The sequence below is a fragment of the Trachurus trachurus genome (assembly GCF_905171665.1).
Source record: "Trachurus trachurus genome assembly, chromosome: 6".
Lineage (NCBI taxonomy): Eukaryota > Metazoa > Chordata > Actinopteri > Carangiformes > Carangidae > Trachurus > Trachurus trachurus.
Genome location: NC_139897.1, coordinates 13,619,640 through 13,631,316, shown reverse-complemented (window position 1 = coordinate 13,631,316; position 11,677 = coordinate 13,619,640). Strand labels below are relative to the sequence as shown.

Here is an 11,677-nt window from a genome sequence, read left to right as displayed (position 1 = left end):
CTTTGCTCTGAACCTTCAACAGTTATAACACATTCAAAGATTATAGAGGATTTCTGCATTCATAACATCTTCAATTCATGATTGTAACAGTCAGAAATGCTCATGATGCTGTAACACTCACAAAGCAATGATACATTTATCATACAACTTTATCGTACTGTCTCGACTTGCTTATATTAACAGTAACAGCTTCCTCCTCATTGAATGTCAATGTCACCCACCGACAAATACATACGCACGTGATGCACACACACATACACACATACAAATACACTACAGAGCACAGGCACTTGCTTTTCTCACCAAACAGGCCTGTTTCAAGTGCTGTATATTCCTCGGTTATATGAGAGTAAAGCAGCCATCGGCAACATCATCCCATGACAAGAGGGTCTCATCAGCGCAGCACACATCCTCCCAGCTCAGCCAATCAGCCCTCATCCTCCCTCAACTCGCTGGGCAGGAACTTGTACTGCTGCTGTCGGATCTGAGCCAGCTTCTTCCGGGCTTCCTCCAGCTCCCGTTCCTTCCTCAGCATCTCCTCCTGAGCCGCAATGATCTGAGGAGAATGGGAACAGATGACAGAAAATGTGCCTTTCGCTCATCCTAATCCCATTCCTGTGGATAGCTTGAAATGAAAAACCTGCTCTACAGCTGCACTGTGCTCTGCTGACACTATACAACCTGTTAACTCATAGTATCGCAGAAAACAGCACCAAACAGCACTATATACTGACACACAGTTGCTTAAAAGTCAAGATTACATGTCAAAAGCGTCTGAATTTGGGGCACAATGTAGAAATCGGGCTGCCGTTTTCACAGTGTTCACCAAATGTGGATGCAAGCACCCAAGAATTAAAGCAGATGATAAAAAAACACGAGTGTTCAAGAGTGTAGTGGGGGAAATGGGGGATGTGATTTTTGCACAAAATATAAGCCTACAAGGTCTTTTTTGTGTTGGTGTATTTTCAATACATCATTTCTTACATTGTTATTTTGTTTTCAGATAAAAATGAATAGCAGCAGCAACAATAAACAATTTCCTTGAAATTATATAGTTATTGTTGGGCTTGTATAAAAAAATGATAAATGATCAAGCACAGTCTAAAGTGTTTAAAGACACAGTGTTGTCCACAGCTCCCTCTGAGCAACAGTGATCAGACATGAACGAGACAGCGAATCTCTCCGGTCAGACAAGAGAAACTGACGAGCTGAAGCCCTACAGGCACACACACCGCTGACTGGGACAGTAACTTCATCAATCAAGCTGAAAACTAAAGCTTCCTGTAGCACCCCGGAGGAAAAAAAAGGGAGACACACTCACATCAATTACTGTCAAATTTTTCCAAAGATAAAAAGGAAGCAACTTATCTGCTGTAACAGAAAAATGCTAAAAGTCTTCAAGAGATGTGATGTTTTTGCAGCTGTGGGTGTCTGCTAAACCTGGTAAACATCTTTGAAATGAATGAATACACAGTACCTACAGCAGATCATCACAATTTCAGAAAAACCACTGTGGCATTTCGGCAAATCAGCGAGAGGTGCAAATGTACAGTAAAAAGGGCAAACTGCACAAAAGGGATTAGTTTTGTTCCATGTTTCTCAAAGATCTTATAAAGTTTTGTCTCACCTGAGCTATGCCTCCAACAAATTTGGTCTTTACCACCACACTATCATCTTCATTCTTGTCAAATGCTGCTTTCTGAGCCGCCTTCACCAGGTTGTCTGAGGCTCGCTTCACCGCGTTGCCTGCAGCCTAAAAATAGCAATCTCAAAGTTAGCACACCATCCATGTACACACACACTTTCGATGGATACGTTATGACTGTGTGTCAGCTTTACCTGTAGTCTCCGCATGGCTTCAGAGTCCTGGTCTGCCTTCACCTTGCAGGCCACCAGCAGCTGAGCTGTGGAGGCTGCCACCTGTTTGGCTGAAGAGATGAGCTTCTCCTCACTGGCGTGACCCTGGACTGAGGCGTTGGCCGCCTCACACAGGTTACTGGTGGCTGCTGCTACCATACGTGCCTACAGAAAGCACAAAGTTCAAACATGCTCATTTTGTTTTCAATCTGGGTTTAACACACAAGGTTATACAAGCAATTTTAGCAACTTACTGCTGATATGAGACCCTGTGACCACTGGCCATCATCCACTGCATTGGCTTGATTGGATCCCACCTGAGGCAGGATATGTAGAAACATTATCAATATTGTATGACATTATTAGATGTAGTATGTTCATCTCCCAGAGTGAATGTTTTGACTGACCTTGCCTTGTGCCACTAGTTCTCTCTGAGCTGCTGATGCAGATTTAACGAGAGCACTAGTAGCTGCAGCGATGGACTTTGCGGCCTCTAAGATCTGCTCCTCAAAGTCCAGCGTCTCATCTGCCTGCTGAGAGGAAAACCACATATGAACTAAGGCAGTCAGGGGTGTCAGTGTCAGACTTTCACTACATGACTATTATATAGGCCAAAACAATTCATGATGATGATATTATTGGACAATCTACAGAAAATTTGAGGAGGTAAGTTCATAGTCCATATCTGTACAAGATTAAATGAAAAGAGCGATTACACTAAATGGATAGTGAAAAAGGCAACTAGGTGAACAGGTAAACAAAAAAACCACAAAGCCTAACATCTGCCATCACAATATTCAACATGTGTATTATTACTTACACAAAACTATAGAAAAGATTACTGCCTGTATACATTTACTTATATAGTCTGAAATTTCCATCAATTCTTTGATTGAAATACAAATTATTATATTATATATTATATTATAATAGACTGTACTTGAGCTCATGAAATATCCACTATCACAAAAGGTCTTCCTCCTGGTTTACCCCGCAATAAAAAACCAAAAAAAACCCAAGAAGGACACGACCTCATGTCCACAATGGTAGCTACAACCCTGAACATAACCTGAAATGTTCAGGTTTATCTTGCACACAAAGAACAATTGAAAATAATATTTTTTCAGTGTTAACAAGACTGTAATCTAGATCAATCCAAACCTGAGCTAAATACCAGACTGGAGTAGTGTATGAGTTCAAGGGTCAGTTAATAATTGGCCATCTCTGCCTCAGGAGTGAACAGCATTTGATAGAGCTCCATAAACACATAAGGCACACGTGGCTGGAGACAGGGCGGGACACTGTAGGAATATGTTTGATATATAGTTGGACTGAATAACAACCTAATATATCAAACATATCAGACAGAGCCCTGCAGAGAAGGCTTCCAGGTCTACAACGAATCAGAGGGGGGGATGGGGACGGGGACGGGCACAGGGCAGGGAAGCATGCTGGGAGCAGGAGAACCCACCCCCATCCTTGCAGGGTGGGAGGAATGAAAGAGCAGAGAGGAGAGGAAGTAAAGAGAAGGAAGAAGGAGAATTCAAGCTGCTCTAGACGAGTAAACCAGTGTTTGATGGAAGCATCTCAACACCTGCACAAGCTGGTGGATTATACACTGACTTGATGTCTCTACGAACCGCAGCTCTTCGCTAGAATAAAAATCAAATACTGTACTATGTTGCTCCTGTGTTTTTGTGAGACACTAATTTGTGGACTGCAAAACTTGCAAAAGCTTAACAACAAAAAATGAATGCTTATTCTATGAAAAACGTTTCTGCACAATATACCAGTTAAGCGTAGTTGTAGGTTGAGAGATCAGTGTTATGCCCCCTTTAAATGCTATTTGGTGGAGTTGCTTCCTGTTACATCACTAGAGGGAGACACTGACATCTAAAAAGAGGAAAAGCCTTTCACTCACTAATCCCCTTTTCATAAACGCAGTCTGTAGCTGTGGAATTATAGTACGAGAACAGAGCATTATATGGTACTTATTAAAACTGGGGTAATCTAAATAAGGAATCCTTCACATCATACAGAGGGTGGTACTGACAATCACTGAGCACAGGAAACAGGTACGTATAGAAAAGTGGGGAGGGGAAGCACTACAGGCACACAAGGAGGAGCTCTAGGATCCAACTATTCAGTCTCCAGAGACAGATACACACAGGACACAATCATCATGCAGTAGCACACCACAAACACAATCCTATTTTGCATACAGAACAATGTTAAAAAACAAAACAAAAAAACTTTCACTTTCCAAAAGCACTATCACTACCATCTCCCATCTTTTGTCTATTTTCTCTGTGTATTATGTGGTAAAATTGGTTTGTTTTTCTAAGGGACCACCGCAGCATTGGGGGAGATGAACAACAGGCTGAAAAAGCCTCCATGAGTTAGAAATGAGGAACACTGCAATAAAACAAAGGAAATAAGTTCAATAAGACAGGGGCCCACTCCTTTAGAAAGGGTCACAACAGTTCATCACACATTTGAACTCGCTCCAACACAAGCTCGAGGACCCAGCAGTGTAATTGCGTCTCTTGGCAACGCAACTCACAAAAAAAAGGAAAAAAAAGAAAAAACGTCCAAAAGTGTGTTTGAAGAAAGTTTTCCAAGCGTTGTATGTGAGGTCACTGGACCAGCTGTCTGACTCAACACAGTGTGTGCATCACAGACGCATTTTTTCCCTCCTTTAATGATATCAAGATAGCAGCTCTGTGACGGGAAAAGATGACCCCACCTCAAAGTCGGTGTCACCTTTTCCTACCTTCGGCCCACACAGACTCCCTGCTGATTAATCGCAGAAAGCCGTGCGTGGGTTTGTGTGGGTGGGAAGGATTGAGAGGGGCACTTATACCTTGGGCTTGGCCCTGGGTTTCAGTTGCTCTAGTTTCTTGGCTGCAGCTTCAATGGACGCCGCTGCTCCAAGGAGCTCAGTCTCAGCGATGACAGTGGGGTCCTCGGGGTCCACACACTCTGATCCTGAAAAAAAAGGGATCCACATATGCCCAGATGTTGGTTACAGCATGCTGATATCTAGCACAGGCTCACAAAGGAAACACCAGAGCAATACTTCTGGCGATAATATTTTATTTTATGTAAACACTGAGGTTTGAGGTCAACATTAAACTTGAACCAGATGTTCTTCTTCATGCATGCATTCACACAATCCAGGTATCACAGAGAGGCTAAAGCTCAACTTCCTTCAAATGCACCAAAGCCCATGAGGTGTGCATGCACCCAAAAAAACAGTTTGCAATATGACAGCAATGTTTCAAAGTTAAATAAAATAAACTAAAACTTAGAATAAACGCACATTTGATGGATCTTTGTCTTTTTATAGGTTTTTAAGTGCCTATAAACTGGAGATGTTTGGGAACAGCTTGGTAAAGCAGATGGAACGATGTTTTCATAGATTATGTCGAGCTCTGGGGAAATCTGCTCTGCACCCCCCACCACCCCTGAAAGCCGACCATTCCTCTACCCCACCCCACCCCACCCCTCCTTCTGACTCTATGAAAGGTGATCTGAGGGAACAAAAAACACCACATCCCACTTACCTCCATCTGAGGCGGCGGGGAAAGAGCACGGGAGAGAGAGGGAGAGAGCACATGGGACATTAGAGAGGTGAAGTGGATAGCCCCACTGGGTCTCGGGCTATACGCTGAAATCTAATTCTCGTCCAAACACAATCTATTACGCCTGTCAGATGTGGCACTGCAGTTTCTACAGGAGAGACTCCAGTATATCTGTGTCATAACCATCCTACAGAGCTTCATCTGGAGCAATTTGCAGGGCAATCGCTCTGCGGCGCGATTTCAATATTCTAAAGTGATTTTCATGACCTATCTTTATTAGGGACGCAGACAGGTTTGGTGGCTTCACTCAGTAACACTATAATATTATGCACGCAGAAGAGGATTAGCGCTCCTTTGACTAATCTCCAACATCGCCACAATCCTGTCGTTTAATATATTGGGTTGGGTCCCAATGGGAATCCCCTTGCTTTTAATCTCACGGTATGCTGCAATTTCAGCTTTCCTAGTTTTACACTGGTGTGCGTTTACTGTCTCCCAGTCATCCTAAAATTTAAATCTGCTGCCAACAATTTTTGGAAAGCACACGACCTTCTGTAGAAATCATGCCTTTCAAATGAAATAACATAATACTGTTTCATTGAGTTACCAAAGACTTGGACTGCTAAATATACACAACTTTCATGTGTGTTAAACGGTCCATAAAATCCTGACATCAGTGCGAACGGGGCCACGGGTAACTAAAGTTTGTCAAGCCGGACTCTTGTTTGTGTACGTTGTGTAAGAGCGTGTGACAGTGTACATCAGCAGTGTGTGTGGCCTCACCTTTCATGGCCTCAGCTGTCTGGACGAGCTCTGTCACACACGCCGCCACATGCTTCGAGTGTAGGGCCAGCTGCTGCTTCTGGTCCGGCGTGGGTTTCTGTAACACCTGAAAACACACACACACACACGGTTGTCCTTTAAACCTACTTAGATGTGAAAATTAACACTTATACCTGCAGCTAATGGAAAGTGACAGTCATGCACTCCCTTCCAGCGAGTCTATTAGTGTTGCCTAGATATTATCTTTTTTAAATTATGGATCTTTCCTTTCTTTGAAGTTAACTAACATGGTTTCAACAGTATATTCTTTCTATGATACCACAAATTCTAAAACACAGTATTGTTGTTGGTTTACTACATGATTTACCTGTAACTAATTATGTTAATTAGATGATTCATTACGCACAAATCAAGTGTCATACATGTCAACACATGGGAGCATTATAATGAACTAGGAATTTCATAAAATCTATGTTTTGCTCCTCAATATGCAAACTTATGCAACAAGCTGCTCAGAAATTAAATAATGTCCAAACAAACATGGATGCCAACAAACAGACTGCAGACATAGAGGCACATTTCAACAGCCTGCAGTCTTGTCATTCATGCTTAACAATAGCAGTCATTCAAAAGACCTTCTTTCCATTATCAGTTCATAGTCATGAGCATGGGTGACAGGAAGCCAGGAGAGATTTGTCAAGCATCACAGGATATAATCTTGTAGATAAGACCTGTGAGATTTCACTTGGTAGTGGTAAAGACCAGGATCCACCCATCCACAGCTAGAGACATGCACATGCACACATGCATAGGCCAAGTCCGTTATTTATTAATTCATGACACATGCTTCTGACTCATTCTAACCTGCAGCACTTGCTCCAGAAGGTTGATGTATCCGCTGGTGCACTCAGAGCCGTACTGCAGGGCCCTCACCCTCAGTTCATCCCCCACTTCTTGGTGGTGCGCTGCTTGCTTGAAGGGGGAGAGAACACAGATACAAAACATTGTTCCCAGTAGAAAGTGAACATTTAACAGAGGGCTTGATATCACAGTGAAAACGTACTATGTGAGGCCTGTAGTAACCTCCATATTATTTTACTTGTGCAGATGATCCCAATGCCAATCACATATCAAATATACTGTACGGCTTATAAAACAAATCTCTTAATTCTTTACTAATTTGCTTGTAATGCCTACAATGCTCTGTCTTCCCTCCGCTTTATCTTGTTGCAGCCGCTCTATGGTCACTGAAGGACATGCTGACTTAAAAATGACTGAGTCACCACCAGTGGGAGCAGCCATAAAGTGGATGAAACTCTAATGTCCTATCTGCTCTCAGCAGGCCGGACCCACATGCTCCCTGGCAGCCTGGTGCTGTCTGTGTGAGGCCCGTTCTGGCAGGGCAGTGTGGATTAACACCTTGCAGGTAGTCAGCATATCGGAGATGGCTTTGCGGCTCAGGTTGGCAGTGGCGATCACGTCCTCCTGCTGGGCAGAGTTGCCGGCAGCCACCGCCTTGGCCGTTGCTAGAGTGATGCCCTTTGTCATGCGGATGAACTCCTCGGGCGTGGTCGGCTTGTCTGGGACGTCCCTGGACTGGAACACCTGACATGATGATGGACAGGAGACGCAGGTGGTTACAGGCCTGACAGGGGCACAAACATTTAATATAGATGGGAACGTCCTCGTAGAAGTGCACATGAATGCTGTGTTTGTTCTGAGAGTGTAATCAGTGCAAACAAAACCCTGATATGGGTAGCAGTGTAATAAGTAGTTAGTTAGACTGTGTTGAATTTGGCTTCAGCTGCAGTTCTTGGTAAAGCCTCCTCTCGGGCTGGGGGTTCTCTGATAAGGATTAGCAGTAAATTACAAAAAAACAAGCTCTTGAAATTGCCTTCCTGTTTGACTCTGCCTGTGCCTGCTATCCAGACCCTGATAAGAACAAGGGCTGTGAGAAACCTGCAGGGGCTGAGAGGGAAGAAGGAAAAAAAGGAGCTGGACAGACAATAAAGGAAAAAGAAAGAACAAAAAGCCTCCCTGTTTTGTTCAGAATAATAGACATAGATATCCCTGACCCTCTTTGGGCCAGCTTTGCAGAGAGGATGTGCCTCATCAGTTGACTCCCAATAGACCACAGAAGAAGTGCTTCAGCCTGTCAGGCACTCTTACTGTCAGCTCCTGCTTGATGCACTCAATGGTGGCCTCCAGTGCCCTCGTCCCGCGAGTGGCTTCATCCTCCACTGCCTTGACTGTTTTTAGAAGAGACGTCACATTGGTCACCATGACCTGTCAGATAAAGAGGAGCAATAATGAGGCTCACAGTCAAACCAGGAGGTGGAGCTCTTTCTCCTCAGCTGCTGGAATATTATATTGTAAAAATAATAAAAACTCTGCCTCCTGCTTCACTGACTCCATCACAGTAAATACTGGTTACATGTGCTGAGGATGCTGCTGATGGAGAGGACTGAGGGATTTATTTCAAAATTAAAAGAGGCTGATTTAGTGCTGGTGGTACTGGCAGAGTTTATTCAATGGCACCTAAAGTGGAAAGATACAGCTCATGGTGACATATTCTGTTCTGTCTACGCTGCATTCAGCAGCAATAAGTGCATATTATTAGGTTTGGAATTTGAGCACCATTATGGCCAGGAGTTTGAGAGGTTCCCATTTGGAGGTCACCATATGTTGGAAGAACAAAAACAACCTGTCCACCCGAGCAGGTCTATGGGTGGCCCTAATTCCATTTAGATGAGAAAACATTACACACCCCAAGCGCCACTTAGATGAGATGATAGTCGAGAGAAAAATAAATAAATTAACAGAGGAAGTTTGCAGAAGGGGAAGAAAAATCAAGAGGTTCACAGTTATCTGATTCAGTGCTTTCATCTTTCTTTCTCTATTGCAGTGACCGGAGCTGCGATAAGGTTAGACACAAAAAGGTCTGATCTCTAGTTTTCATTCCTCGGCAGCTTGGTGAAGTGGTAACAACAATCAAGGGCAAAACAACAATTCTCATCTCTCAGGTTAGTTCTCACTGACCTGCCACATGTCTTTCCTCTGCTCCAGTCTTCATAAAGAAAATGCATTTGTACAATTTCTCTGAACCCCCTTAATTGTTTTTTTCTTTATTATAATAATTCACACTACTTTATACTGTGGTTTTCTTTCCAAATGTTGATATTGTAGCTCTGTGGTAATTCTGTCACTGCTTTTTCTTGCTTCTTTTTACATGTACCACCAACTGCATGTGTCATGTCTTGCTTTTTCACCTCAACCAAGGACGCTGGGTCTTCACCCAGGTCTGTTTATTTATTTGAGAGCAGGAGTATGCAAAAGTGCTAATCTGACTGGCACGAAGCATGGTTGAGGAATGGGGGATGGGCCAGGAGAGAACCTATTAGATTTTGATAAAGGGGCAGTTCCTTTCCTCACTTTCCTGAACAATGCAAGATATTCTCTCCAGTTTGTCAGGATGATGATTGATGGAGATGCAGATCACAATGTGGTGGAAGAGCCTGAAGGATTGTTTGGTCTTACAGTTCTCAGTAAAGCAGATTAGCCTTAGCTCTCTCACACAGAAATATGCATCTTTGTAACAAGTCCACTCCTACAGACAGATAGGACGGAAAAGGTGAATAAATCCACACCCTGATAAGAACAGTCACATCGTTCTTGTAAAACAGCAACAGCACCAGATACAGCAGTAAAACAAAGACAGGGTTTATAAAATACACTTCAAGCTGCCGTATTCTCTCGGTGAGAATGCATCAGCTGAAAAATAAATTACAGATAAGCTAAAGCAGATATGACAGTCGTTTGTTTGAGCGGTCTATCCTTTACCTTGGCAGCGCTCTTTAGCTGATACATGGACGGGTCGTCAGCTGGCTTCCCCGCGGCACATTTGGTGGCACCGATGAGTTCGGCCAGAGCCTTGGCAACATCACGCACCGCGTTTATCAGAACCACCTGAGGAGATAGAACAGGAATCAATACGGCACAATGGTCAGAGTATAGGTTTATCAGTGGTTTCCTGGGGAGAGGATTTAACACTGGAGCCCTTATCACTCCCACCTAGTCATGATACTTCAGACTTAGTGCAGGGCAGAGATAGAGGCATTCACACCAGGGGAAGAGGAGACACAATGTGTGTATCGGATGAAACCTCAATTACACGGAGAACGTGACGCAGGCTGCATAGACAGATAGAAGTCATTCATTGTAAATGACTGATATTAGAGAATAGAGTGACGACAAAGAATCTTAATGGCAGAACAAAGCTCCGTGCCACTGAATTAAAAAGTAATAACTGAGCTTAGTTAAAGATTTAAATCTTTTAGAAAATTAAAGCATGCAACTGTGACTACTTATGGCTGAAACAGCTGTGCATCTATTACACATCCTGTAGTCTAAATGTATTTTGGATCGTGATTACCTGTGTCTCAGGGTCCTCAGAGCCCATGCTGGTAGCTCCCAGTTTGACCACCTCAGTGAGCTGGGTGATGGTCTTGGCCGAGGACTGGGCAGCCTGAGCCAGTTTCTCCTGGCTGGACGCAGCTCCGGCAACCAGCAGCTTGGTGTCCTCCACCAGCGCCTTGGCTGTCTTCAAGATGCTCTCCCTGAGGGACGGGACACATTGTGTCACAATCTGCTCCACAGTCACACTCAAGTACGAGCAATATGAAAGGAAGCTGTTGCTTTTCGTAACAGAATGCGTGTTTAGTACGGACAATTTTCAATTTGCATTCATTATATGAAATGCATCTCGGTATTCTGCACTATTGGCAAACTGCTCTCCTCCTGAGTGAGTCATCAACAGAAAAAAGCAGCTCTGGTGTAGCAGTGTAAAAACCTAGCAACTGAAATCTTGAAAGCCATTAATCTATGGCCTGGTTTTTTTTTTACATTATCCAATACTGCTCTTTTTCTTTCTTTCTTTTTTTGAGGTTCTCATTTAACATCTTGTCTAGCTCTGCTTCTCTTGTTTGTGGCAAGGTCGTTGCACCTGTGGTCAGCAAAAGACTCTTCATTCTCAGGGTTCAGTGTTCCAGCTGAGGCGAACATGATGGTGGTGTCCAGGTCAGCAATGATGCCAGACACAGCGCTGGCTGCTGTGATGCAGGCCTGAGTGCCTTTGTTCCCCGCCTGCAGTGCTGACAGCACCAAGGACACCTGGAACATGTGAAGCCCAGTATTAGATATGCAGCAGAGTCCTTCAAACATGCTGTTTTCAGAGGTGTAAAGACAGCTATAAATAACCCCAGTTTCTGCATGCATTGCAACTGTTTAATGATTAAACTGTTTTTTTTTACTCTTCACAAAATGTTGGTGTAGCCTCTAAAAAAGCAAGTGAGCGAGGCTGTAAATGTTTACAGTGAAAGATCTGGACAGAGCTGCAGGATTAAAGCAGGAAACTGGGACTAGTGGAGAGAGCAGGGTTAAGTATGCATTAAATC

At 43.5% G+C, this 11,677-nt stretch overlaps 1 protein-coding gene across 1 annotated transcript in view; it reads right to left on the bottom strand.

The window, feature by feature from the left end:
* Positions 1-427: 427 nt before the first annotated feature.
* Positions 428-11,677, bottom strand: part of tln2b (talin 2b) — a gene marked incomplete at its 3' end in the record, with an annotated part of 46,997 nt that continues 35,747 nt past the window's right edge. The window contains exons 44-56 of the mRNA XM_083973148.1: positions 11,227-11,393; positions 10,657-10,840; positions 10,065-10,190; positions 8,394-8,510; positions 7,644-7,829; positions 7,089-7,196; positions 6,225-6,330; positions 4,721-4,845; positions 2,265-2,390; positions 2,112-2,174; positions 1,840-2,022; positions 1,628-1,753; positions 428-556 (exon numbers count right to left, since the gene is read on the bottom strand). Coding sequence (XP_083829274.1) covers positions 428-556; positions 1,628-1,753; positions 1,840-2,022; positions 2,112-2,174; positions 2,265-2,390; positions 4,721-4,845; positions 6,225-6,330; positions 7,089-7,196; positions 7,644-7,829; positions 8,394-8,510; positions 10,065-10,190; positions 10,657-10,840; positions 11,227-11,393 — 1,746 coding nt within the window. The remainder of the gene's footprint in view (positions 557-1,627; positions 1,754-1,839; positions 2,023-2,111; positions 2,175-2,264; positions 2,391-4,720; positions 4,846-6,224; positions 6,331-7,088; positions 7,197-7,643; positions 7,830-8,393; positions 8,511-10,064; positions 10,191-10,656; positions 10,841-11,226; positions 11,394-11,677) is intronic.